Below are 23,250 nucleotides of genomic sequence, written 5' to 3'. Positions count from 1 at the left end.
TTCTTTTTTTGATAAATTGTTGAAACAGTTTGTTGAAGAATTTTCTGATAAATTGGTCTGTAGGGAAATAGTGGTATTACTTTTATCTCCTTGTCTAAATGTGAGGGACTTGGATAGTTACTATATTGGACAATTACTATATAGTAATTGTAAAGAAAATTCAAAAGTCTAGATTCCGATATTTACCCTTGCACTAAATTAGTTAATTTTTACGGGCCGTTTTACTTTGTGATGTGGAAAAATGATCAGTTATTGGTTCATGCTTCGTGACACAATCATCACTTTTTCGCAATTGGAGTAAAAGTGACAATTTCGATTCGCTTGAACTGTTTACAGTTCAAGTATACTGTAATCTTAATGTTCAATTCTGTTGGGATATAAATACCACATTCATGGAATGCTCATGAAATATGGATGGAAATCCATAAGCACCAGTCAGGGAAGACAATTTCAGTACGTCCAGTTTTCAGTTCGTCAAGTTTATGTTACTTTCAGAAAGTCTAGTAGGTGAAGTATCATGTACATCTTCTATCTATATATATTAAAGCGAAATGGCACTCACTCACTCACTCACTCACTCACTCACTCACTCGCATAACTAAAAATCTACCGGACCAAAAACGTTCAAATTTGGTAGGTATGTTCAGTTGGCCCTTTAGAGGCGCACTAAGAAATCTTTTGGCAATATTTTAACTCTAAGGGTTGTTTTTAAGGGTTCAAAGTTCGTCTTTTAGCATGTATATTCTTCTTCTCCCAATCTCTTAATTATAATTGAAATTCCCATATCATATGTTACTATAGAACTATAATCTAGATAGAGTACCTCTTCGAAACAGTTGTTAACTGGCAACTAAATTAATAATTTTGTCAGGTTGGCATTAAGTTGAGTTGACTTTGTTAGGTTGGCTCCAAGTTGAAGATTTAAATGCATTTATCGCGGAAAAATTGATTGGGCACTGCTACTTCAATCCTGGGAATATTATGTTACTAGCGGTCAGGCTCGCTTCGCTCGCCATATCCGTTTAGCCAGCCGTTTAGCCAGCCGTTTAGTTTGGACCCCCGACTGGATTGTCCTAACATATGATAAAAATGCCCAAATGAAAAATGCAGGCGAGCGAAGCGAGCCTGCTGATCTCATTCCTGGACGATCCAGTCTGGGGTCCAGGGGGCGGAGCCCCCTGGCTAGACGGATATGGCGAGCGAAGCGAGCCTGACGGCTAGTTTTATTATAAAACTAGCACGTAACCCGTGCTCCGCAAAGGTATGATTAGAAACTTGACCTACTGAAATCTTGAAGAATTTAAAATAGGTCTATAACCATCCTCGGTAAATTAAGAATCAATATGCAAAATTCCAAGTTAATCAGTCCAGTAATTGAGACGTGATGATGCGTCATTCGTGAATTTCCTATCGCGTACGTGTATAAGCCGGTTAAGTCCGATGAGCGATTTTGAGGGTTAGCAGGCCACTGAGCGATCCATTGTTCCTGAGTTTTCTTAAAAACTTGATGAATTGATAACACCCAAATCGAATTTTTAACAGTTAAAATATTGCTTATTGGATACAATGAATTATTCTTCAACAAATGATTCATTTTTATGGGTGGTGGTAGGTACAGATTCAATCATCAGATTATACACATACGCTTGTGGCCTTCCTCCGTCACCGTCCCTGATGATTAATGACACCTAAGTCCTCCCATTCATAGCGTCTGCCTATCCTTATTGATGTTATGAACAATGGATCGCTCAGTGGACTATCTTTTCCCCGATCGCTCATCGGAAATCGCTCATCGGACGACACCGTATAAGCCAATTCTTTCCTTTTTTATACTAGTAGTTCTGTGAACAGTAGACCTCACGCAGTTTTCTCATCCACAAGTACCTGATTGAAACTATAGACCTTATGGAAATACAGCAATAGGCTGGCTTCTCCACACATCTGTGTAATCACTTGTCAGATGATGTATGATGAATAATAAATTATTATCCCCGATCGCTCATCGGACGACACCGTATAAGCCAATTCTTTCCTTTTTTATACTAGTAGTTCTGTGAACAGTAGACCTCACGCAGTTTTCTCATCCACAAGTACCTGATTGAAACTATAGACCTTATGGAAATACAGCAATAGGCTGGCTTCTCCACACATCTGTGTAATCACTTGTCAGATGATGTATGATGTATGATGTATGACGTTTCTAACTAGTAGTTCTGTGAACAGTAGACCTCACGCAGTATTCTCATCCACAAGTACCTGATTGAAACTATAGACCTTATGGAAATACAGCAATAGACTGGCTTCTCCACACATCTATGTAATCACTTGTCAGCTGATTTATGATGAATAATTCTATAGTCTGATTTTTACTCTAATATTGGCGTATGAAGGAGGCTCCTTTTTCATTTTATATTATCCTTGAAATGCAAAATTTCCAAAAACCTTGTATATACGTCGACGCGCAATAAAAAAAGGAACATACCTGTCAAATTTCATGAAAATCTATTACCGCGTTTCGCCGTAAATGCGCAACATTTAAACATTCAAACATTTGAACATTAAGAGAAATGCCAACCGTCGACTTGAATCTTAGACCTCACTTCGCTCGGTCAACAAACCTTTTATTATTATTCCCAATTTTACTCATTGGGGAACTTTGGACTATATACGGCGAGGTGGATCTACCCTTGGGTCTCCCCACCACTGAAAGCCATACGCTTATAATAATAATATTATTGGAACTACACAATACAGTATAAAACAGAGCCAGTCTTTTATTTGAGTCGGATTTGAGCATAAGTTAGTTTTGTTGTCTAACCTACGCCCTGAAATCATATTAGATATCTGTTTTAACATGTCAAACGTGTGACAACATTGATTTTATTTCCTATATTTTATTTCCAGCTCCTTTATGTCAAATTTCATGAAAATCTATTACCGCGTTTCGCCGTAAATGCGCAACATATAAACATTCAAACTTTAAGAGAAATGCCAAACCGTCGACTTGAATCTTAGACCTCACTTCGCTCGGTCAATAATTTCTCCCCAATCCCTAACTATTGTAGCTGACATTGTGTCACCCTGCAACGAGAATTCAACGCCATGAATATTTGACGTACTGTATGCCTCCACTTCCCACCTCTTTCAGTGTTTCAAGGACTGTCAAAATAGTACTAGACGAACTGAAAACTTGACGTTATGCATGTCACAACTTCCCACTTCTTTCTGTATCTCAAGGACTGTTAAAATTTTACTAGATGAACTGAAAACTTGTCGTTATGCATGTCTCAACTTCTCACTTCTTTCTGTATTTCAAGGACTGGTTCAAATTGTACTAGACGAACTGAAAACTTGACGTTATGCATGTCTCAACTTCCCACTTCTTTCTGTATTTCAAGGACTGGTTCAAATTGTACTAGACGAACTGAAAACTTGACGTTATGCATGTCTCAACTTCTTACTTCTTTCTGTATCTCAAGGACTGGTCAAAATTTTACTAGATGAACTGAAAACTTGACGTTATGCATGTCTCAACTTCTCACATCTTTCGGTGTCTCAAGGACTGTCAAAATAGTACTAGACGAACTGAAAACTTGACGTTATGCATGTCTCAACTCTCCACTTCTTTCTGTATCTCAAGGACTGGTCAAAATTTTACTAGACGAACTGAAAACTTGACGTTATGCATGTCTCAACTTCCCACTTCTTTCTGTATCTCAAGGACTGGTCAAAATTGTACTAGACGAACTGAAAACTTGTGGAACTGATGCACTCCAGTTGTGAGTTGTGAAGGAATCGACAAACTAAACTGAGTGACGGGCTTTCAGCTTAAAGACTGGAATCATTCTCTCGTAAACAGAAGGCGAACGAGAAAAATGTGTGATGGAAAAAAAAGTCTAGGACGGAGGAATCGGAGAAGTGGCAAGAAGAAAATCCACCTCTGCTGGCAAATCAGATTACAGGTTACAAGGACAGGGAGGACAGGACTAGTTCTGCCAAGCTCCGATATTGTGGAAGGGGATCATCCCATGTTCAACACTGAGCTGCACACTTTTGCTATAATCCAGACCGGTTTATTTAAAGACGCCAATAATTGCGCTGGTTTTATATAATGTTTCATCGACTTCATTTCTCTAAAATATCATTAATATTATCATAAATATAATAAACAATCTCGCGCTCTCGATCAATGCAAAATTAATTCGATCAGCTGATTGATAAGATTATTTTAAGCTTTCAAATGATTCCAACATATGTTAGAATATCATGTGTCAATTATCTCAGTTCCATATGGCGTTCACCTTACCATGTTCGTAAGCTTACTTAATAGGATCCTTTTTCATCCTTTGAAACCCTTAGAGGCAAAATATCTCAAAATCCGTTCTTAGTGCGCGTCTAGCATGTTTGAAGAATATTTGTGCAAAGTTTTAAGTCTGTAGGCCAAATTAGTTTGAGCTGTAGTGTGATTTTACATGATAATTTTCGAAAAATGCCATCTCCTGATTGGAAGTTTTCTGCATAGATCTAATTTTTTTCGTAGCTGAACAAAAAAGTTCCTCATGGCTTTGCTGTGCAATGAGCGGTTAAAAAGTACACATTTTTTGGGGGGCCCCAGCTCCCTCAGGGGGGCAAATTTCTGAAAATCCTTTCTTAGTGGATGTCTTGAGGCTACCATAAACAATTGTGCAAAATTTCAAGTGTTTAGGCTCAGTAGTTTGGGCTGTGGTGTGATTTCAGTCTGTCGGGACTTAGCATTTTATATAGTCATTAATTAATTAATTGTAACAACCTTAGGTATCATTTTATTTATCATACCTCTAGGTGGTATATCTACCTCTAGGTGGTATCATTGAGTCAACTTTTAACACTAGAATGACGACTTGCAGACTATAATAATTGTGAAAAATATGATAATGAAATAATATAGTCTGTAATTCGTCATTCTAGTGTTAAAGCTTGATGAACATAATATAGCAGCTATTAATGGATGAAGAAATTCAAGTATCAATGAGATGGATAGTGCGAGTAATGTTTTATCATCAGAAATATTACAGTCTGGTTCAACAACTGTTTTAAAATTAAAAATATATATATGTAAACCAATATATTGATAATACTATTCTTCATCATGAATTTGTCAAGTATTTTTTGTCAGATTATTGTCTTGAAGTTTTAAGGATAGGCTCCTTGTCTCTCATGACAGAATATCTCTCTCATAGTCAGAACTTCTATGATGTTGTTATGCAATGCTTGAAATTGATCTCTCCCTCTATGTATCTCTTTCTCTTACCTTGATCTGTAACCTTTGTTCTATTACTGTTATTGTTACCGTTCAGCCCCCTCACAATACGCTTCAATACCTTTCCTCACCCCTAATTTGAACTTTAACTTTCCTCAGTAAGAATATAACCTATTTTTTCGAACATTTTATTATTTATCAAAATTTGGGAACAGAATAGTTTTGGACTATGCCTGTTGTTCTATCCCGATCATATTCATAATATGATTTGTAATTGTATCAAAAAAAAAAAATATTCTGCATTGATGATGGCATGTTTTATGTGGCAATTCATCACTTGTTCAGTTTGTAGTATTCCTGAGAAATGAAATCACTCTGAATCATCTTTTAGATGTTCAATAATAGGTTAGATTTTTATGTGTCCTTCACTTGATGATTCGGATTCAGTTTGAATGTTCTTTATTTGTAATTTCAACTGTGAAGTTCAGTTGATTCCTATTGAATAATTGGTTTGATAACAGCTGTAGTGATGCTCGTAGAAGTATTTGAATTATTATCAATAGGATGTGTAGCGTTCGAGAATTCGTTAATTATCAATGAGTATGTTACGAATCGAAGGCCTGGTTGCACAGAAGCTTGTTAAATTTTAATCAACATTAAATGCTACGACAACCAATCAGAGAAGTTTTTTTTGAAGAGAAGCCTTCACTGAATGGTTCTCGTGGTATATAATAAATACCACGACAACCAATCAGAGAAGTTTTTTTTGAAGAGAAGACTTCCCTGATTGGTTCTCGTGGTACTTAATCACGGTTAAAATTAGCAGGCTTTTGTGCAACCGAGATATTGAATTATTAGTTGGAAAGTTGGAAGGTTCAATGTATTCGCTGCAGTTTGCTGCGACAGCTGAAGTGAAATTATATTTTGAGAATTCGACGAGAGCCAAAAATTTAATGGAGCACGAATTTGCCTATTCGAGCTGTGCAATGAAATCAATCTTGGAAGGTGAGTCCTGAATGGATCGGCTCAACGTTTTAATAGGCCAATTATACGCTGCGAACTTGTAAATCGTCTGTGTTCAGTTCCTGTTTTTGAAATTCAGTGTGGAGTAGACAGTAGAGTGACTAGGAAGCCTCCATATTGAACCTTGACCTGTAATCTAATGCGACCGGTTTTCGGAAGAAGGCGCTTGTCATGTTGTCATTGATAGCATGTTGTGATAGGATAGGATTGCAAGAAAGTAGAATAGAGCCGATTGTGCAATTGAAAGAGAAGAGATGGATTAGAAAGGGAAAGTGCATGCATGTATCAGTTTTATCTGCTCAGTCGACCTTGGGGAGTGGAGCCGAGCCTGAGGAATCCATCAAGGTCCTCTAGTGGTTCCAATAACCGGTTTCGACAAGGTCTAGTGCGCATGCACATCTACGCACAACATACATACACTTTCGCACGCAACAATGTTCTCCCAATAAATAAATATCACACAATCCTGACCTACTGGCCTATGTGATAGCAACTGTGATGTCAAATAAATCGGTGGCGACATGGTATCACACTTTATAGGACAAAATTATTTATCTTGTAGTCCATGTGTCTATAAATAAACTTTAACGAAGGACATTCCTCAAATAAACGCAATTCTGTCTAACTGTTCATAAGTGGCTGATAATTTTTAGTGATATGTTGCGACTACCGTAATACAAAATATTATGTTTGGCTATAGTGAGGTCCATGTTATAATGGCAGTGTTTGATTAGCAATGGTATTGCTATCATTGTTTTTCATTCAACAAAGCGGATAGCGCTATCTCTTTCTCGCTTTGCTCTGTTGCCAGATCGTCTTTTAACAATGTAAAATCAATGAATAATTAACAAAATATTTCATCTTAATTATGTAAATTTATTATGAAATCATTAAAGTATACAATTTATTGCACCCTTTTCACCCTTGTAAAATAATCTTTTTGCCAAGTGTTGAATGCTTCAAACAATATGAGTGATTGTATTGTATTGTTCTTTGTTATTGTTCTAATCACAGGCTTTCACCTTTGTACAAATGATCATTTTGCCAATTGTCGAATGCATAGAATAATTTTGAGTTATTTTATTGTATTTCTATTTATAATAATGCTCTGATTACAGAAGAAATAAAGGAAGTTATTCAATTCTAACTACAGGCTTCCACTCTTGTACAAATGAGAATTTGGCCAAATATCGAATGCATAGAATAATGTGAGTTATTGTTTTGATTGCAGGCGATGATGATTTGACAGTCTACCACTTCAAAATCCTGGTGCCGAATGTGGCATCAGGGGCCATCATCGGCAAGGGAGGGGAGACCATCGCCCAGCTCCAGAAGGACACCAAGGCCAAGGTGAAAATGTCCAAAGCCAACGACTTCTATCCTGGTAATTATTCTCTACAAATTCTATCTATTTCCAATAAAAATTCAATAAATTATTCACCTGTTTACATACTATCAGGGGCCTATTTCATGTAAAAATACAGTACTAACGAATGATATTAGTAGTCAACTGGTTACTAGAATAGGAAATTACGAAAATATTAGTTTGTATTCTCAAAATGTCCAAAATCAACGACTTCTACCCTGCACTAAAAATGCTAGCAATTTCAAATAAAAATCCAATAAATTGCTCTCCTGGCTACCTACTATCAGGGGTCTATTGCATGTTGAAATACCAACTAATGGTATTAGTGATTAGCTGGTTATTAGGTAAGAAAATATAAGCATGGCCACCAACAACAGGACAAGTGTGTTGAACATGTGTGTACATGCATGCTCGTCATGCATGTTGTGTCATCAGCGAAAGGCTTTGAACAACAGGTGTTTGACAGCAGCGTCTAAAATAAAATGAACAACCAATTACAATAAACTACTGGAAAATTGAAAATTATAATTTAATTTTACACAAGAATATATTACAATTTATTAAAAAAAAATTCAACTTCAAATAGAGCAGCGAAGAAAAAATTAACAACAAAAATTCGAAGATTTTTCGTATGACAACATGTGTGTTCTACTGATTTGTTCGGTCGTTAGTGGCCACCCTAATATAGCAGAAAGCAATTTATTTTTGATCATGCTCTGGAAACTTCTAATCCCACAAAAATACAGAAAGTCTTCCATTCCAGTTTTGTAACATTGTTGAAATATCATGTTTGAATAACATGATGGGAAGTATAACAATGTGAAAAACATATTTTCAAAAAAAGTAATTTTGTCCAATTTGAATATCATGTCAGATATTAGCCACATACTATAGAAAGAGTTACCTAGATCAGAAATTACAGAAATATTTTTTTACTTTATGCCTAAATACATGTACAGGGTGTTTCAGAGAAACGGAAAATTTTGAAAGTTGAATAATTTCAAGTAAAACAAATCTTTAAATGAAGTTTTTAATATCATTCAATAGTAAAAATAATGCCATTTTAGAATAAATAATACCGTAACATTTATTTTTTGAAGATGACATCTTGCAGGTGTATTCCTTTTCTACGCAAACAGTCCTGTAGTCACTTCATCACATTGTCCATGGTTTGACGTAACATTACAACTGGAATTTGAAATCGCTTCTCGAATCTTGGCTTTCAATTCTACAACAACGGAAGAATTGAAAGCCAAGATTGAGAAGCGATTTCAAATTCCAGTTGTAATGTTACGTCAAACCATGGACAATGTGATGAAGAGACTACAGGACTGTTTGCGTAGAAAAGGAATTCATCTGCAAGATGTCATCTTCAAAAAATAAATGTTACGGTATTATTTATTCTAAAATGGCATTATTTTTACTATTGGATAATATGAAAAACTTCATTTAAAGATTTGTTTTACTTGTAATTATTCAACTTTCAAAATTTCCTGTTTCTCTGAAACACTCTGTATCCTTATACATCCTTATATATAAGGATATATCCTTATATATCCTTGCGAGGCCATAGGAGCGTTTTTCAGACTAGTCAGCAGGGAAGAAGCTCTCCGATTGGCTGATTGGGTTGGCGTTGGGGAATCAGCTGATTCGGGAAGCTGGCTGATTGGCCAATCGAAGAGCTTTCTGCCCTGCCGACTACGTCTGAAAAACGCTCGTGTAGCCTCGCCTTCAAGAGACCTACAATATTTCCCATTTGACGAAATTTCCAGATTCATCATTAATCTTATACTTTGCGGAATTGAGGAGGAAAGTTTCTTTGAAAGGCACATTACTTGAGCTTCATAACAAATTTGCATCTCCTTTGTGGTGAAAATATCCAGTTACATGATTCCCTTAGGAGTAATTTCCTATTCCTTGAATTTCTTGTTAGCAACAAAGGAAGAAGAACTTCATCTTGAAATTATGACACCTACTCGAATTGCTTTCCTCCTTTCCATGTTAATTTTCTTTACTGTCAACTGCAAAAGCGATATCCCTGAGTGTTCTCCATGACTTTCTTTGAGGTCTTCAGGTGTGTAGGTTATAATTGAAATTATCCAGTGGATAATCAAGCTGAAACTGTTGAATTCTCTTGATTCGGTTGATTAACCGGTGAGTTGAAAAGGGAACTCATCAACATTAATAAAACTTCCAATTAGCACTTGCTAATTTGCATGCTCAATGCGCTCCTCTTGAAATCGTTTATTTAAACATGCAATAAGCATGTTTAAAGTGTTATCAACGATTTAATCTGTGTTCGTGTGCTTTCAACTTATACTCAATTTGTACTGTACTGCAATACTTGAGTACTGTAGTGGCATTTAAAGTTTAAGTTCAGTATTTCAAGTTTGTATCTGCAATCTGATTGAATATATATAATTATTCATACTACGATCCCTGATTACCTGTTTTATTCTCGCTACTTATTTGGCCCAATTTGGTAATTATGTTATGAGCTTTTTCTCCATGATTTCTCAACCAAAATGATCTCTATTATCTCTATTTATGTTCTCAAATATCTCTATTATGAGAATGGAACGGCACAGTTCGAGAGACTACCAGCATCACATAACTTCACGACAAAAACTACTCGGACTATCAGCTTGAGAAATTTGAAAAATAAACGCCCTATAACATGGGATATCTTCTTATGCTATATTTTCTCTATGGTAGTATATCTTAGTAAGATGTCATTTTATTTTTCCTGTTTGAGATAGCCTACTAGTTTCGATCGCTAAACGATTACAGATCTCTAAACCCGTGTCCACACTGAACAAGTGTTCGACAAACATGTTTGTTGAAACAATTTGGGCAAATTTTATTATGTTTAACAAAAAATGTTTGCCCGTGGCCAGAGTGAACGCGTCACCAAACAAAATATCTGTAAGTGAGGAGTAGGCCTACAGGTTTTTATGTTTTACAGCAAACACTGAAAATGATTGGAAAAACAGTATTACTTTCCTTGCCCTACTACCTTAGGTAAGGAAAGTATTGCTTTCCAAAAAAAATTAAGGTACCCCAATTTCAAGTTTTCTATACGTTTCAAGGTCCCCTGAGTCCAAAAACATGATTTTTGGGTGTTGGTCTGTGTGTGTGTATATGTGTGTGTGTGTGTGTGTATGTCTGTGAACACGATAACTCCATTCCTAATTAACCGATTGACTTGAAATTTTAAACTTAAGGTCCTTATACCATGAGGACCAAACAATAAGAAATTCAATAAAATTCAATTCAAGATGGCGGAAAAAATGGCGGATAATTACTAAAAACCCATGTTTTTCACGATTTTCTCAAAAACGGCTCTAACGATTTTCTTTAAATTTATACCATGGATAGCTATTTATAAGCCCTATCAACTGACATGAGTCTCATTTCTGGGAAAATTGCAGGAGCTGCGTAATATTCTCGAGAAAAATGGCGGATAATTACTGAAAAACCATGTTTTTCACGATTTTCTCAAAAAGTACTCGATAGATTTATTTCAAATTCATACTCTGTATAGTTATTTAGCAGCTCCATCAACTGGCATGAGTCTCCTTTCTGGGAAACTGATGGGGGGTTCACCCTATCTTTGAGAAATGGACTTTGTAACCTCCTTCTCGTGCATGAGGTAGGTAGGTAGAGCAGTCTATAAAAATAACACATAGTGGAGATATTCCATCTGTAGAACAGCTGTTTTGACGACTTTTAAAAAATCATCGGATTTCACAATTTACACAAAGGAAAAAGTACTCTGAAAACAATTATATACACACATACAGTAGTCTGATCATAGTTTCAAATAATTATGTTGCCGCCAATTGTCATTATGTTATTTCTCTAAATTATTGTCGTTTAAGAATGAGGCTCCCAGTTCAATGAGCAAGGAAAGTTGTGTGAGTGACCACACCAGATTTTTTTATTTATAAAATAGAATTATAGAAGGCCTACCCTTTAAAATTGATAAAATAATAAAACAAGAATACAAAAATTGTAATCTAACACAACACAATGCTATTGTTTTATTATTTTATTAATTTTAAAGGGTACTATCATTATATTTTATAAATACAAGAAAGTAGACCTGAATTCATACAGTAATTTTTTGTTTGACGGACAATGATTGTGCAAACTTTTTGAAATGTTTGTCCCTGAGCCCCTCAACAAACATGTTTGCCGAACATGTATGTCAAACATCCAGTGTGGACACAACTTAATAAAGTCATCAATTTGTTGTAATTCTAGGCACGACAGAGCTAGCTTGTTAAAACAATTTGAGATACTAGTTTCGGTTGTTACACCATTATGAATCTCTAATACAGTCAATGATGTGTTGTTATTCTTGGCAACTGGCTTGATAAAACAATTTGAGATACTAGTTTCTGTTTAATAAAAACATCTTGAAGTACCCTCTATTTTTGAAATACTTCAAGATTTTAATATTGTTTTTATTAATTTGTTATAAAGTGGCACATGTGAGTGAAGTGTTTTAGTTTATGTATTTACAACCTCAACCTCCAGTTAACTCAATGATGTTTTGTGATTTTTAGGCACGACAGAGCGCGTATGTCTGATCTCAGGCAGCATGATGTCGATAATGGCGGTGCTGATGTTCATCATGGAGAAGATCCGCGAGAAGCCGGAGCCGGGTGGCGGGGGCTCGGGAGGAGGCGGCAAGCAGAGCAGTCCCGACATGGACGTTAAGGTAGCGGAGCGGGACAAGCAGGTGACATTCTTTTTCAAAAAGAAAAGTCATGTCATCCGCCTCACCGCATATATCAACATCTCTCTCTCTCTCTCTACTAACTACTATCATCTCTCTCTCTCTCTTTCGCATTCTTATCAGTTGGTTTTTACATTGTCATGGTCATATCACCGGTCACCACTTATCATTCACAATCAGCAGCATTTAACTATCAGATCACTTCGTTCGATTAATCTAATCAGAGCGTGGACTTACCTAAGGTGGACTTGGCAACTAACCCGTCAAGTGTGGACTGTCCTACGAATCGTGGACTTGACTTCGAAGAACTTCTATAGCAACTGTACGGTACTCAACCTGTATCTGCTACTGTTAGTGATGGTTTAGGTTAGGTTAGGTAACCCATACAAATCACGGTAAACCCAGTTACACACACATGAATTTATGATGTGTCTGAACAAATTTTGTTTTATTTAGAAATGATTTTTGTGTGTTTTGAATTGTAAATTGAGTGTGTGATTGATGAATGTTAAGTGACACATAACCTAGCTACATTTGGAGTGTTGTATAAATTGGAATTGGATCCGTTTTGGGCTTATAAGCCTGTGGTACTTTTCTGTAAGTTGTGTAATTCTGAATGATTAAATAAATAAATTAGATGAATAAATAATAAACACATCAAGTTCCTTTTAATCTGGTAAAGTTTATAGATTGTTATCTGGCCAGTCATGTTACATTCAAGTCAGTTATAACAACATCGATTTTTGGACGTTAGATTTTCTGCCGTTCATATGAATCCCACCAGATTAACCTTCCGGCAGTCGCACTGTTATAAAAAGTACAACAGTGTCAGTTTTTTTCTGCACAAAACTATTAAATGGGGTGGTGTCAGTGAATGAGTCCACCTATGCATTCCAAAACTTTCCTCCCATCACTCCACTGAGTTGCATTATCAACCGAGCAATGGTTCAGTCTTTAGGTGCCATTTAGTCGCAGCAGTGCATAAGATAGGGAAAGACTGTAAACGATTCAATAATATAGAATTAATGGCTTTGCTTGATGTACCTTATTGGGCTATGAAATGGTAATCATTCAAATGTTCATAGGCGTTAAATAATCCAAGAAGATGGAAAAGTAAATATACTATTAATTAATATGTTTTGACAGTAAACAGAGTACATAACACTTGGAAAATTGGATGTTGTAAAAATTACAACACGCGACTGCTCGTGTGGTTGAGTAGGGCGCGACTACCGGAAGGTTAAACGGAACTTGACAAACATTTTCTGTTTAATAAAAAAAAATGGTTCTGTTTTAAAGTTTTTAATACATTTTTAGTGAAATTTGACAATATCTTTGTTTTCTTATTATGGAGAGATTTCACAACATCACCATCAATTCTACTAATTTTATTTTCTGTTTAATTTAATAGAATCTATAAGGACGGCAAAAAATCGAACGTCCAAGAATCAATGTGTGTGTAACTGGCTGTAACAGATACAAGTTGAGTACAGGTGGCATTTCTTCGTCGTCACAAGTCCACGATTAAATTTGGGTTCGTGGTAAAGTCCATACTTGATGGGTTCGTAGCTAAGTCCACCTAAGGAAAGTCCACGTACCAATCAGATCGCCACTCAATGAATCAAATCAATCGCTGAGTCTCCCCGGCTCAAATTCATTCATTTGCGTGAATCACACGAAAATTTGCATTGTTCATTCAAATTATTACTAGCAAAATATAGTGCTAGTTTCAAAATCTATTGTTAAAATTAGTGGTTGAATGAGTATCGACCGGTATTGTTTTGAAGAAAGCAATGACTGTGTAAAAATGTGTTTTATTATTTTGTTTATTGCTACAATACTCTTTATTTCCATTCTTCTAGTTTTAAGAATATTTATAATGCTTGAAATGTGTGTTTGAATTGTAAGCAGTTTCCCTGAATATAGACCACTCATTGTCGCAAATGAATTATACAAGTGGTAGCAGCATTGTAATATTCAATACAATGATTGAAATTCTAATATACGACCTCGTGTTCTATTCAGCCAGCGACTGTTCTTTTAGTTTGTTCATTTTAACCTTTGTTCTTGACATGAGTAGTAGAAAAAATTGTTTGCATTGTCGTCCCTTTCATTATTGTTACTATCAGAATGTAGCTATCTCTTTTCACTAAATGTAAATGAAAGGTGTGTTACATATTCGTCTAGATTTACTTTGATTTAGCTCATGAAAGAATTGAGTTTTGAGGTCGTCATAAATTATAAAATAGTTTTGAAGTTAGAGACTTTTAAAAACCACTATAGTATAATGTTTTTCAATCTTAGAACTCTGTTCTGACAATAATTATTAAAAAAAAAACATATTGTTCTTCAAAATATATTTTATCAAATAAGAGCGCATATCAATAAGAGTTTTGGCACATCAAAATTGGGCTTCTTGCTCTTCTGAGAACAATATGGTCTGTTTTCTACTTTCCTTGCCCTATTACCATAGGTAAGGAAAGTATTGCTTTCTAAAAAAATTAAGGTACCCTAATTTCAAGTTTTCTATACGTTTCAAGGTCCCCTGAGTCCAAAAACATGATTTTTGGGTGTTGGTTTGTGTGTGTGTGTGTTGTGTATGTCTGTGAACACGATAACTCCATTCCTAATTAACCGATTGACTTGAAATTTTAAACTTAAGGTCCTTATACAATAAGAAATTCAGTTAAATTCAATTCAAGATGGCGGAAAAAAAGGCGGATAATTACTAAAAAACCATGTTTTTCACGTTTTTCTCGAAAACGGCTCTAACGATTTTCTTCAAATTTATACCATGGATAGCTATTTATAAGCCCTATCAACTGACATGAGTCTCATTTCTGGGAAAATTGCAGGAGCTCTGTAATATTCTTGAGAAAAATGGCAGATGATTACTAAAAAACCATGTTTTTCACGGCTTTCTCGAAAACGGCTTCAACGATTTTCTTCAAATTTATACCATAGATAGCTATTCATAAGCCTTATCAACTGACATGAATCTAATTTCTGGGAAAATTGCAGGAGCTCTGTAATATTCTTGAGAAAAATGGCAGATGATTACTAAAAAACCATGTTTTTCACGATTTTCTCAAATATAACTTGACCGATTTTTTTCAAATTCATACCCTGTATAGTTATTTATCAGCTCTATCAACTGGCATGAGTCTCCTCTCTGTGAAACCATTGGGGGTTCACCCCATCCTTGAGAAATGGACTTAGTAACCTCCTTCTCGTGCATGAGGTAGGTAGGTAGCGCAGTCCATAAAAATAACACATCATAGTCGAGATATTTCATCTGTAGAACAGCTGTTTTTACGACTTTAAAGAAATGACGAATAAAAAAAATCATCGAATTTCACAATTCACACAAAGAAAAAGTTCTCTGAAAACAATTATATATACACATATACAGAAGTCTGATCGTAGTTTCAAATATGAGCAAGGAAAGTTGTGTGAGTGTACCACACCAGATTTTTTTAAAATTAGTTATTGGTAATCATAAGGTGCGTACAGACTTATGCGCCACGAACACGCGTATTTCACTTTACATCAGCTGATGCTATGCTTATTTTTGTTTCAATACAAATACATAATATAATAATAATAGCATCAGCTAATGAAACTTGAAATACGCATGTTCGTGTCGCATAAGTTTGGTTAGTCATAGCTGAAAGATTCAGTCAAATTTGCATTCTTAGTGCCATAGAGAAACAATAGCATAAGTAGATATCCCATGGTATAGGGCGTTTATGTCGCAACTTCTACTGTTATCTCAAGCCGATAGTTCATGTAATTCTTTCCCGTGAAGCTGTGTGACACTGGTAGTCTCTCATATTGTGCCGTTCATACACTCTCGCCCCAACAAAAATGTAAACTTCGACAATAATCAACAGTAATCGGTTTGAGATTACTTAGGGCGTTTATGTCGCAACTTTTACTGTTAACTCAAGCCGATTATTGTCGATTACTGTCGATTTTTACCGTTTTGGCCGGGTGAGAGTGTATGAACAGCACAATATGAGAGACTACCAGGGTCACATAGCTTCACGGGAAAGAACTACGTGGATTATCGGCTTGAGATAACAGTAGAAGTGCGACATAAACACCCTATACCATGGGATATCTACTTACGCTATTGTTTCTCTATGTTAGGACCTACTTATCTTTATTGATATTCAGTTTGAATTTCAAATGATTTTTTCCAACTAAGGATTAAATTTAATTGGAACCTACTTTCTTAGAAAATGCCCTTTACTTCCTAAACCTTTGAACTATTCCAAGTATAATGTAGAAATTAATTTACATACTCACTTTCATTTTTAGGGATAGTGAAATTATTGAAACAAAATATAATATATCTAGTAGGTACCCTTTTATTTTATCACAACATAACTAGTTTCAAAAGTCATTTTCAGGTATTATTTACACAATCACACTTGACAATAGCTGAAATTGAATATGAAATCAACTTGAGGGTAGGATATATAAAAAATCTGGTGTGGCGCTCTCACACAACTTTCCTTGCCGTTATGAGAATTAATCACCTGACGCTAGTGTTCTCGCGCATCTCAAGTCTACTTATAAACAAAGATCTGAGCCAGCTGGTGACAGGACAATAATGCTGGAGACATACGAGGTCTGCTATCTCTCCATAGTGAATGATTTAATAGAATCAACAGTTGCCAACAGTTTGTAATTGGCTAATCACATTTTCTCGAATTTCGAGCTTATTTTCAATTTTAGGTGAAAATGTTGCAGGTCATTAATTGTAGAGATTTTCATGCTCAATCTTTTCCACTCGAAATTTTTTGTTTAAATTGTATCTGAATGTTGATAGAGCTCATCAATAACATCAAGAGCACATCATTTTAGGTATGAATTCAATCAGAATCGTTGGAGCCGTTTTTGAAAAAATCGCGAAAAACCCTGTTTTTGACAACATTTTCTCCATTTTAGCCGCCATCTTGAATTGCATTTTATCGAAATTGTTCGTGTCGGATCCTTATATTGTAAGGACCTTAAGTTCCAAATTTCAAGTCATTCCGTTGAAGGGAAGATGAGATATCGTGTACACATACACACACACACACACACACACACACACACACACACACACACACACACATACAGACCAATACCCCAAAACCACTTATTTGGACTCAGGGGACCTTGAAACGTATAAAAATTTAGAAATTGGGGTACCTTAATTTTTTTTGGAAAGCAATACTTTCCTTACCTATGAGGCAAGGAAAGTAAAAATGTTATTGTGTTTCAAATTAATCTGTCTCCTTTATTAATAATAAAGGAATAATCAGCTGATTAGAGACGAAATGTGTCGCTGCCTGGTTATCGTACTATCAATATTTTTATTTCATATGACCTACATGTGATATCCATTTTTTACTTTCCCTGCCCTATTACCATAGGTAAGGAAAGTATTGCTTTCCGAAAAAATTAAGGTACCCCAATTTCGAAATTTCTATACGTTTCAAGGTCCCCTGAGTCCAAAAACTGGTTTTTGGGTATTGGTCTGTATGTGTGTGTGTATGTGTGTGTATGTGCGTCTGTGTACACGATATCTCATCTCCCAATTAACGGAATGACTTGAAATTTGGAACTTAAAAGTTCCTTTCACTATAAGGATCCGACACGAACAATTTCGATCAGATGAAATTCAAGATGGCGGCTAAAATGGCGAAAATGTTCTCAAAAACAGGGTTTTTCGTGATTTTCTCGGAAACGGCTCCAACGATTTTGATCAAATTCATACCTAAAATAGTCATCGATAAGCTCTATCAACTGCCACAAGTCCCATATCTGTAAAAATTTCAGGAGCTCCGCCCCATCAATGCAGATAGATTCCCAATTATCAGGCTTCAGATACAATTGAAACAAAAAAATCAAGTGGAGTAGATTAAGCATGAAAATCTCTACAATTAATGTTCAGTAACATTTTCACCTAAAATTGAAAATAAGCTTTTAATTCGAGAAAATTTGATTATTCAATTGCAAATTATTGTTATTTCTATTAAATCAGTCACTATGAAGAGATAGCAGACCTCATGTGTGTCTCCAGCGTTATTGCCCTGTCACCAGCTGGCAATCAAATCTTTGAATAGTAGACTTGAGATGCGCGGTAACACTAGCGTCAGGTGATCAATTTTCATAACGGCAAGGAAAGTTGTGTGAGTGCGCAACACCAGATTTTCAATTTTATTATCAAATATCTTTGTATTACTGGCCAAACTCTTCTACGCCATCAAATAAAAGTCAACTACTATATTAATAAGCTTTATCCTTTTTCCATTTCTAGGTTAAAATTCTGATACCAAACACGACAGCTGGTATGATCATTGGCAAAGGAGGCGCTTATATAAAACAGATCAAGGAGCAGAGTGGGTCCCACGTGCAAATATCTCAAAAGGCCAAGGACCAGAGTCTCCAAGAGAGATGCATTACGGTTTTAGGTAATTAACTTGAAATTTCTTCAATAATTATAATCAGTTCATCTGAATACTGTAAATTGCATAAAAGCTATGGTGAGGTTCATGTTATCCTCGTCAGAACTGGCTTCTTTCACTTACTCATGGGTAATTGAAGAGACTTGAAATGTTGTCAAAAATTCACTGTATTTAAATAAATTGTATATTTCGCACCTAGAGCAGAAAATGAGATTTTTCCAGCTCGAAATCGGTTTTCAAGTCCGAGGACTAGAAAAGATTGAGAGCTGAAAAAACATTTTTGCCCGTGGTGCGAACGATATTTTTCGCCACACTACAGGTATTGCTGACAAAATAAATAAAGAATACTCGTTAAGCTATCGTACCTATCTCTTGATTTTAGTGGTAGAAGATTTGCAGTCAGGATTTCAGATTCTTTTAAAATTTCACTTTGAATACCACAGTCATCTTCAAGCATTTTTGAAAATTCGGAATGCACTAATCAACAATAAATAATTGAATAAAACTGGTTGCGAAGCGAATTAGTTTGATTCGAAACTGGAACTGAAATCATGGCGACTTCAGCTGATGATGAAAGTGGACACTCGCCCGATCTAGCGGATGACTTATTAACTAATTCCATGAGCGGCTGGAAAGAGACAACTTTCTGGCCTAGACCGGAAAAGAAACCCTTTTCTGACGTCGTCGGCAAACAAGGTCTTTTATTTCAGATCTACGTAGGGACTGGAAAACAGCTGCTTTCTGTGCAGTGTGGCGAAAAATTAATATTTCACAGGAGCATGCTTAATTTTTATTTAAATAAAGTGGATTTTTGACAACATTTCATGTCTTCAATTATGGAAAAGTTCCACAACACTATTCACTCTACAAACTTAATTACTCATTTGTACTTTGGTTGATTTGTACACTATACTGTACATTCCCTTTCTGAGCTGATAGTGGTTATGGTGGAGTGGATTCCCCCTTTTTCGGTTGAGACGACTTGTGCACTTTAGTGTACATTGTCAGCTATCGTATAACAACAACTATACAGATAGCAGTAGCCACGGATCAGCTGTGGAGTTCTTGAAACGTTGTATTTGGAGAGAGAGGTCAGGTTTGAATAGAGCGAAATCCATATTATGAACACTATACTATTCATATTCATGTGATTTGTGATTGTATAAACAAAGATGAAATAAATAAATAAACTGTACACTGGGTCTGACGAGGTTATAATGGCAGTATATGGTCAATATTGGTGTTGTTATCCTTGTCTATCATTCGACAAAGCATGTAGCGCTGTCCTTTTATAGCTCTGCAAAGTTGCCAGATCGTTTTAAGCAATGTAGAGATATAACTAATCAACAAAATATTCAATCTTAATAATGGTTTGTTTAATCATTGAAAATTATATTCACTTGAGTTTTTATTTAGGAATCTCCAAATAATATAATCTTCACGCACGAATGTGTCATCCGTATTTAACTAACACCCTTGTAGAAAATAGCTGGAATGCCCCTGGTCGTTTTACACTGCTTTATTGCCGAGTTCATATTATTTTATAATAATACGGTTTAATAGTTTATCTTATATACGAACTATACTATTTATACAATAAAATAGTTTAGCTATTAAACTATTATATTATATAAGAGGTCATATTATATTATAATATCGGGGTACCGAGCTTTGCTCGTTATTCTTTTATTGATAAACAGAGCACAATTAAAGGTTATGGTTTCTTGATTCATTCCGAGCTGCTTTGTATTAACACAATTTTTTATGTATTTGAACACGACTGATGAATTATAATTGACTGCATTTCGTGTTCAAATACATAAAAAAGTGTGAGAACACAATTCTTCAAAATGATTGGGGAAGGACTAACAGGCACAACCCAAAACTGTTTCTTTCCCGAGTTTTGATTTATACACTATAAATGGTCCAAAACAAAGTTTATGTTCCATACACTTGAATTCAGGTCCAATTTTCAGTTGAAATATTTGAAAACAGAAAAGTTATAATTTAGATTGTTTACAAACCAAATTGAATAACAAAATAGCACTCAATCACTTGAAACTGTAAAATAATGATGATTAACTTTGAATATTGTGATATACCATCATATCATGTCAACAAATCAGATTATTTTGATCGAGTCTATTAAAATTTCTAGACTTCTCGCGAGATACGGTAAGCTGATTGATTACACAGCTGATCTCCCACACAGGCACCCGCATCTTCTGTTATCGACAGATGACGAAATTATCAACTGTTTTTTCAAGGATGAATTATCCTTTTCATGTCCTTCAGCGAGTTTTCCCAAGGATGAGACCTAGTGCAATCGAATTTTTATATCATAAACCTACTATGTTCCAAATTTCATGAAAATCGTTAGAACCGTTTTTGATATCCGTTGGATATAAATAACCAAATATAATAATATATTCAGATATACAGAAATTGCTCGCTTAATATAAAATGATATATTATTCAAGTGTGGTAAGAAGAAAAACAGCAAACAGTCTCAGATACAGACGCAGATAGAACAGCGTCTAGCTAAACCGGCAACAGGCAATATTCAAACTAAGCCCGCCTGCAGACTTTCAATCGTGTCAACTGTTGATTGGTCATCAAAACAGAGCTTTGCCATGAAATGCGAGTAAACAAAAGTTACCAGTATTCAAAAGACAGCTGATCGCTGAGCTCCTTACAAAGTTACAACAGTGCAAAGCAAAGTTAGTAGACTACTAACGTTGACAAAACTGTGTGAAGTCCAGAAATACCTTATCTTATCGCAAGTTGATTACCGAGTCTCATAAAGATTAATATCTCCTGAAACACACTACTTGTAGTCACAATTATTCCAAGTTGAGAGTTTTGAAAATAGTTTCTTACAAGTTACAACAGTGTACTTTCAAAACTAACCTAAGAAATAGACAAAGCATCTGAACACTTTGTTGTGACAATCAAGCTGGAACAATCAGGTAAATTACATTTTTAACTCACAGCTAACCATTTTAATTTCTACTAAAAATCACTAGTTTTGTCATTCTTCCCGTTTAACTATTAAAATTATTTATTCATTCATCTCATTTATTTACAAATACTTGACATGAAGAAAGGCACAACAGGTTCATGCCTAAAACTATTCCAACTCCAATTTGTACTATAAGTACTGTCCGAATCAAAATGTAGGTTAGGTTACTTTCTTATTTTCAAAAAACAAATTCTAAATAAAAATGGAGCAGTAATAAGATGATACAAATTGGGAAGTCCAGTACTGCTCTATCCTTTTCTAGTTCCACATCTTTGCCAAGTATTGGAATATTCTTGTTTGTTTGAATGTTTTTCTATTGTTTTTTGAATGTTCTTTATCTTACATAATTCAGATAATCTGACATAGTATGTGTCGTATGTAATATTATTACGTGTATACAGTTTCATTCACATTCTAGTTAAAGTAGACAGCATGTTGTTTCATTCAATAAGCAACTCGAATGTTCCACTATTTATTAAAATATTGTACTGCACCTTGATTGCAGCGGTCCAATTAGCCACTTGAACATACAGAGTTGGTGTGGTTTTTAGAGAATTTTAATCTTTCATCAGTCAGTGGACATCCGGATAACCAATGTCCGGATAGTCGGTGCTCTACTATATTAGCACATGATAAAGGTAGACGCACACAGATCGTCATCGGACGGACGGCACGCATCGGACGGATCGGAGGATTAGATTTGATGCATTGTTTTCAATTGGAGTGCGCATACCTATACGGATGCGGATAGGTATGCGCACTCCAATTGAAAACAATGCATCAAATCTAATCCTCCAATCCGTCCGATGCGTGCCGTCCGTCCGATGACGATCTGTGTGCGTCTACCTTGAAGAAGATATCTCTTGGTATACATGGTTTATTTTCCAAATTTTACTGTTAACTCAAGCAATAGCGTATTTAAATATCCTATGATTTTATAGTGTCTTTTGAGAACCTAAATTCTCAGACAACTATAATTAAGTTTGGAAATCATGCGAGACCCCGATGGTGGAGGGGTTAGTGAAATTTCTAGTACTATTCTAGTGGTGAGGAATCCGAAATAAAAATCATTTGACGATTGATTGCCTCTATATTAAATATTTAAATTCAAACAACACTTTACAATAAATACTTTCTTCAATTAAAGATTATCTTTGTCTTTAAGACACAAAGTTTAACTATATTTACGTCTTTAAGAGACCAAAATTTAAGGGACACATTGAATTCTGATGGGGAAAGATCAAGTACTCATCTTGTAGTTGTCGTCGCGATGTCCGGAGTCCCTGGCGGAGATGGATGAAGGGTGAAGATGATTGGTCGTCCTCCAGGAATGTTCAGGCGTCGCGGCGACATATCCAAAAGGGAGTTAGTCTTGTTCTCTCCTCATCAGCGTTC

The 23,250-nt window shown here is 35.5% G+C and overlaps 1 protein-coding gene across 13 annotated transcripts in view; it reads left to right on the top strand.

The window, feature by feature from the left end:
* LOC111047600 (RNA-binding protein Nova-1) overlaps positions 1-23,250 on the top strand; it is a 135,218-nt gene that overhangs the window by 84,157 nt on the left and 27,811 nt on the right. For 9 of the 13 annotated variants that reach the window (XM_039426471.1, XM_039426469.1, XM_039426474.1 and 6 more), the window contains 3 exons: positions 7,494-7,646; positions 12,200-12,375; positions 18,686-18,839. In XM_039426471.1, coding sequence (XP_039282405.1) covers positions 7,494-7,646; positions 12,200-12,375; positions 18,686-18,839 — 483 coding nt within the window. The remainder of the gene's footprint in view (positions 1-7,493; positions 7,647-12,199; positions 12,376-18,685; positions 18,840-23,250) is intronic. The other 4 variants (XM_039426472.1, XM_039426479.1, XM_039426480.1 and 1 more) reach the window with 1 other exon arrangement.

This window comes from Nilaparvata lugens, chromosome 4 (assembly GCF_014356525.2).
Source record: "Nilaparvata lugens isolate BPH chromosome 4, ASM1435652v1, whole genome shotgun sequence".
Classification (NCBI taxonomy): Eukaryota; Metazoa; Arthropoda; class Insecta; order Hemiptera; family Delphacidae; genus Nilaparvata; species Nilaparvata lugens.
Note: the sequence above shows the minus strand (reverse complement) of the source record. Positions and strands in the feature narration are given on the sequence as shown.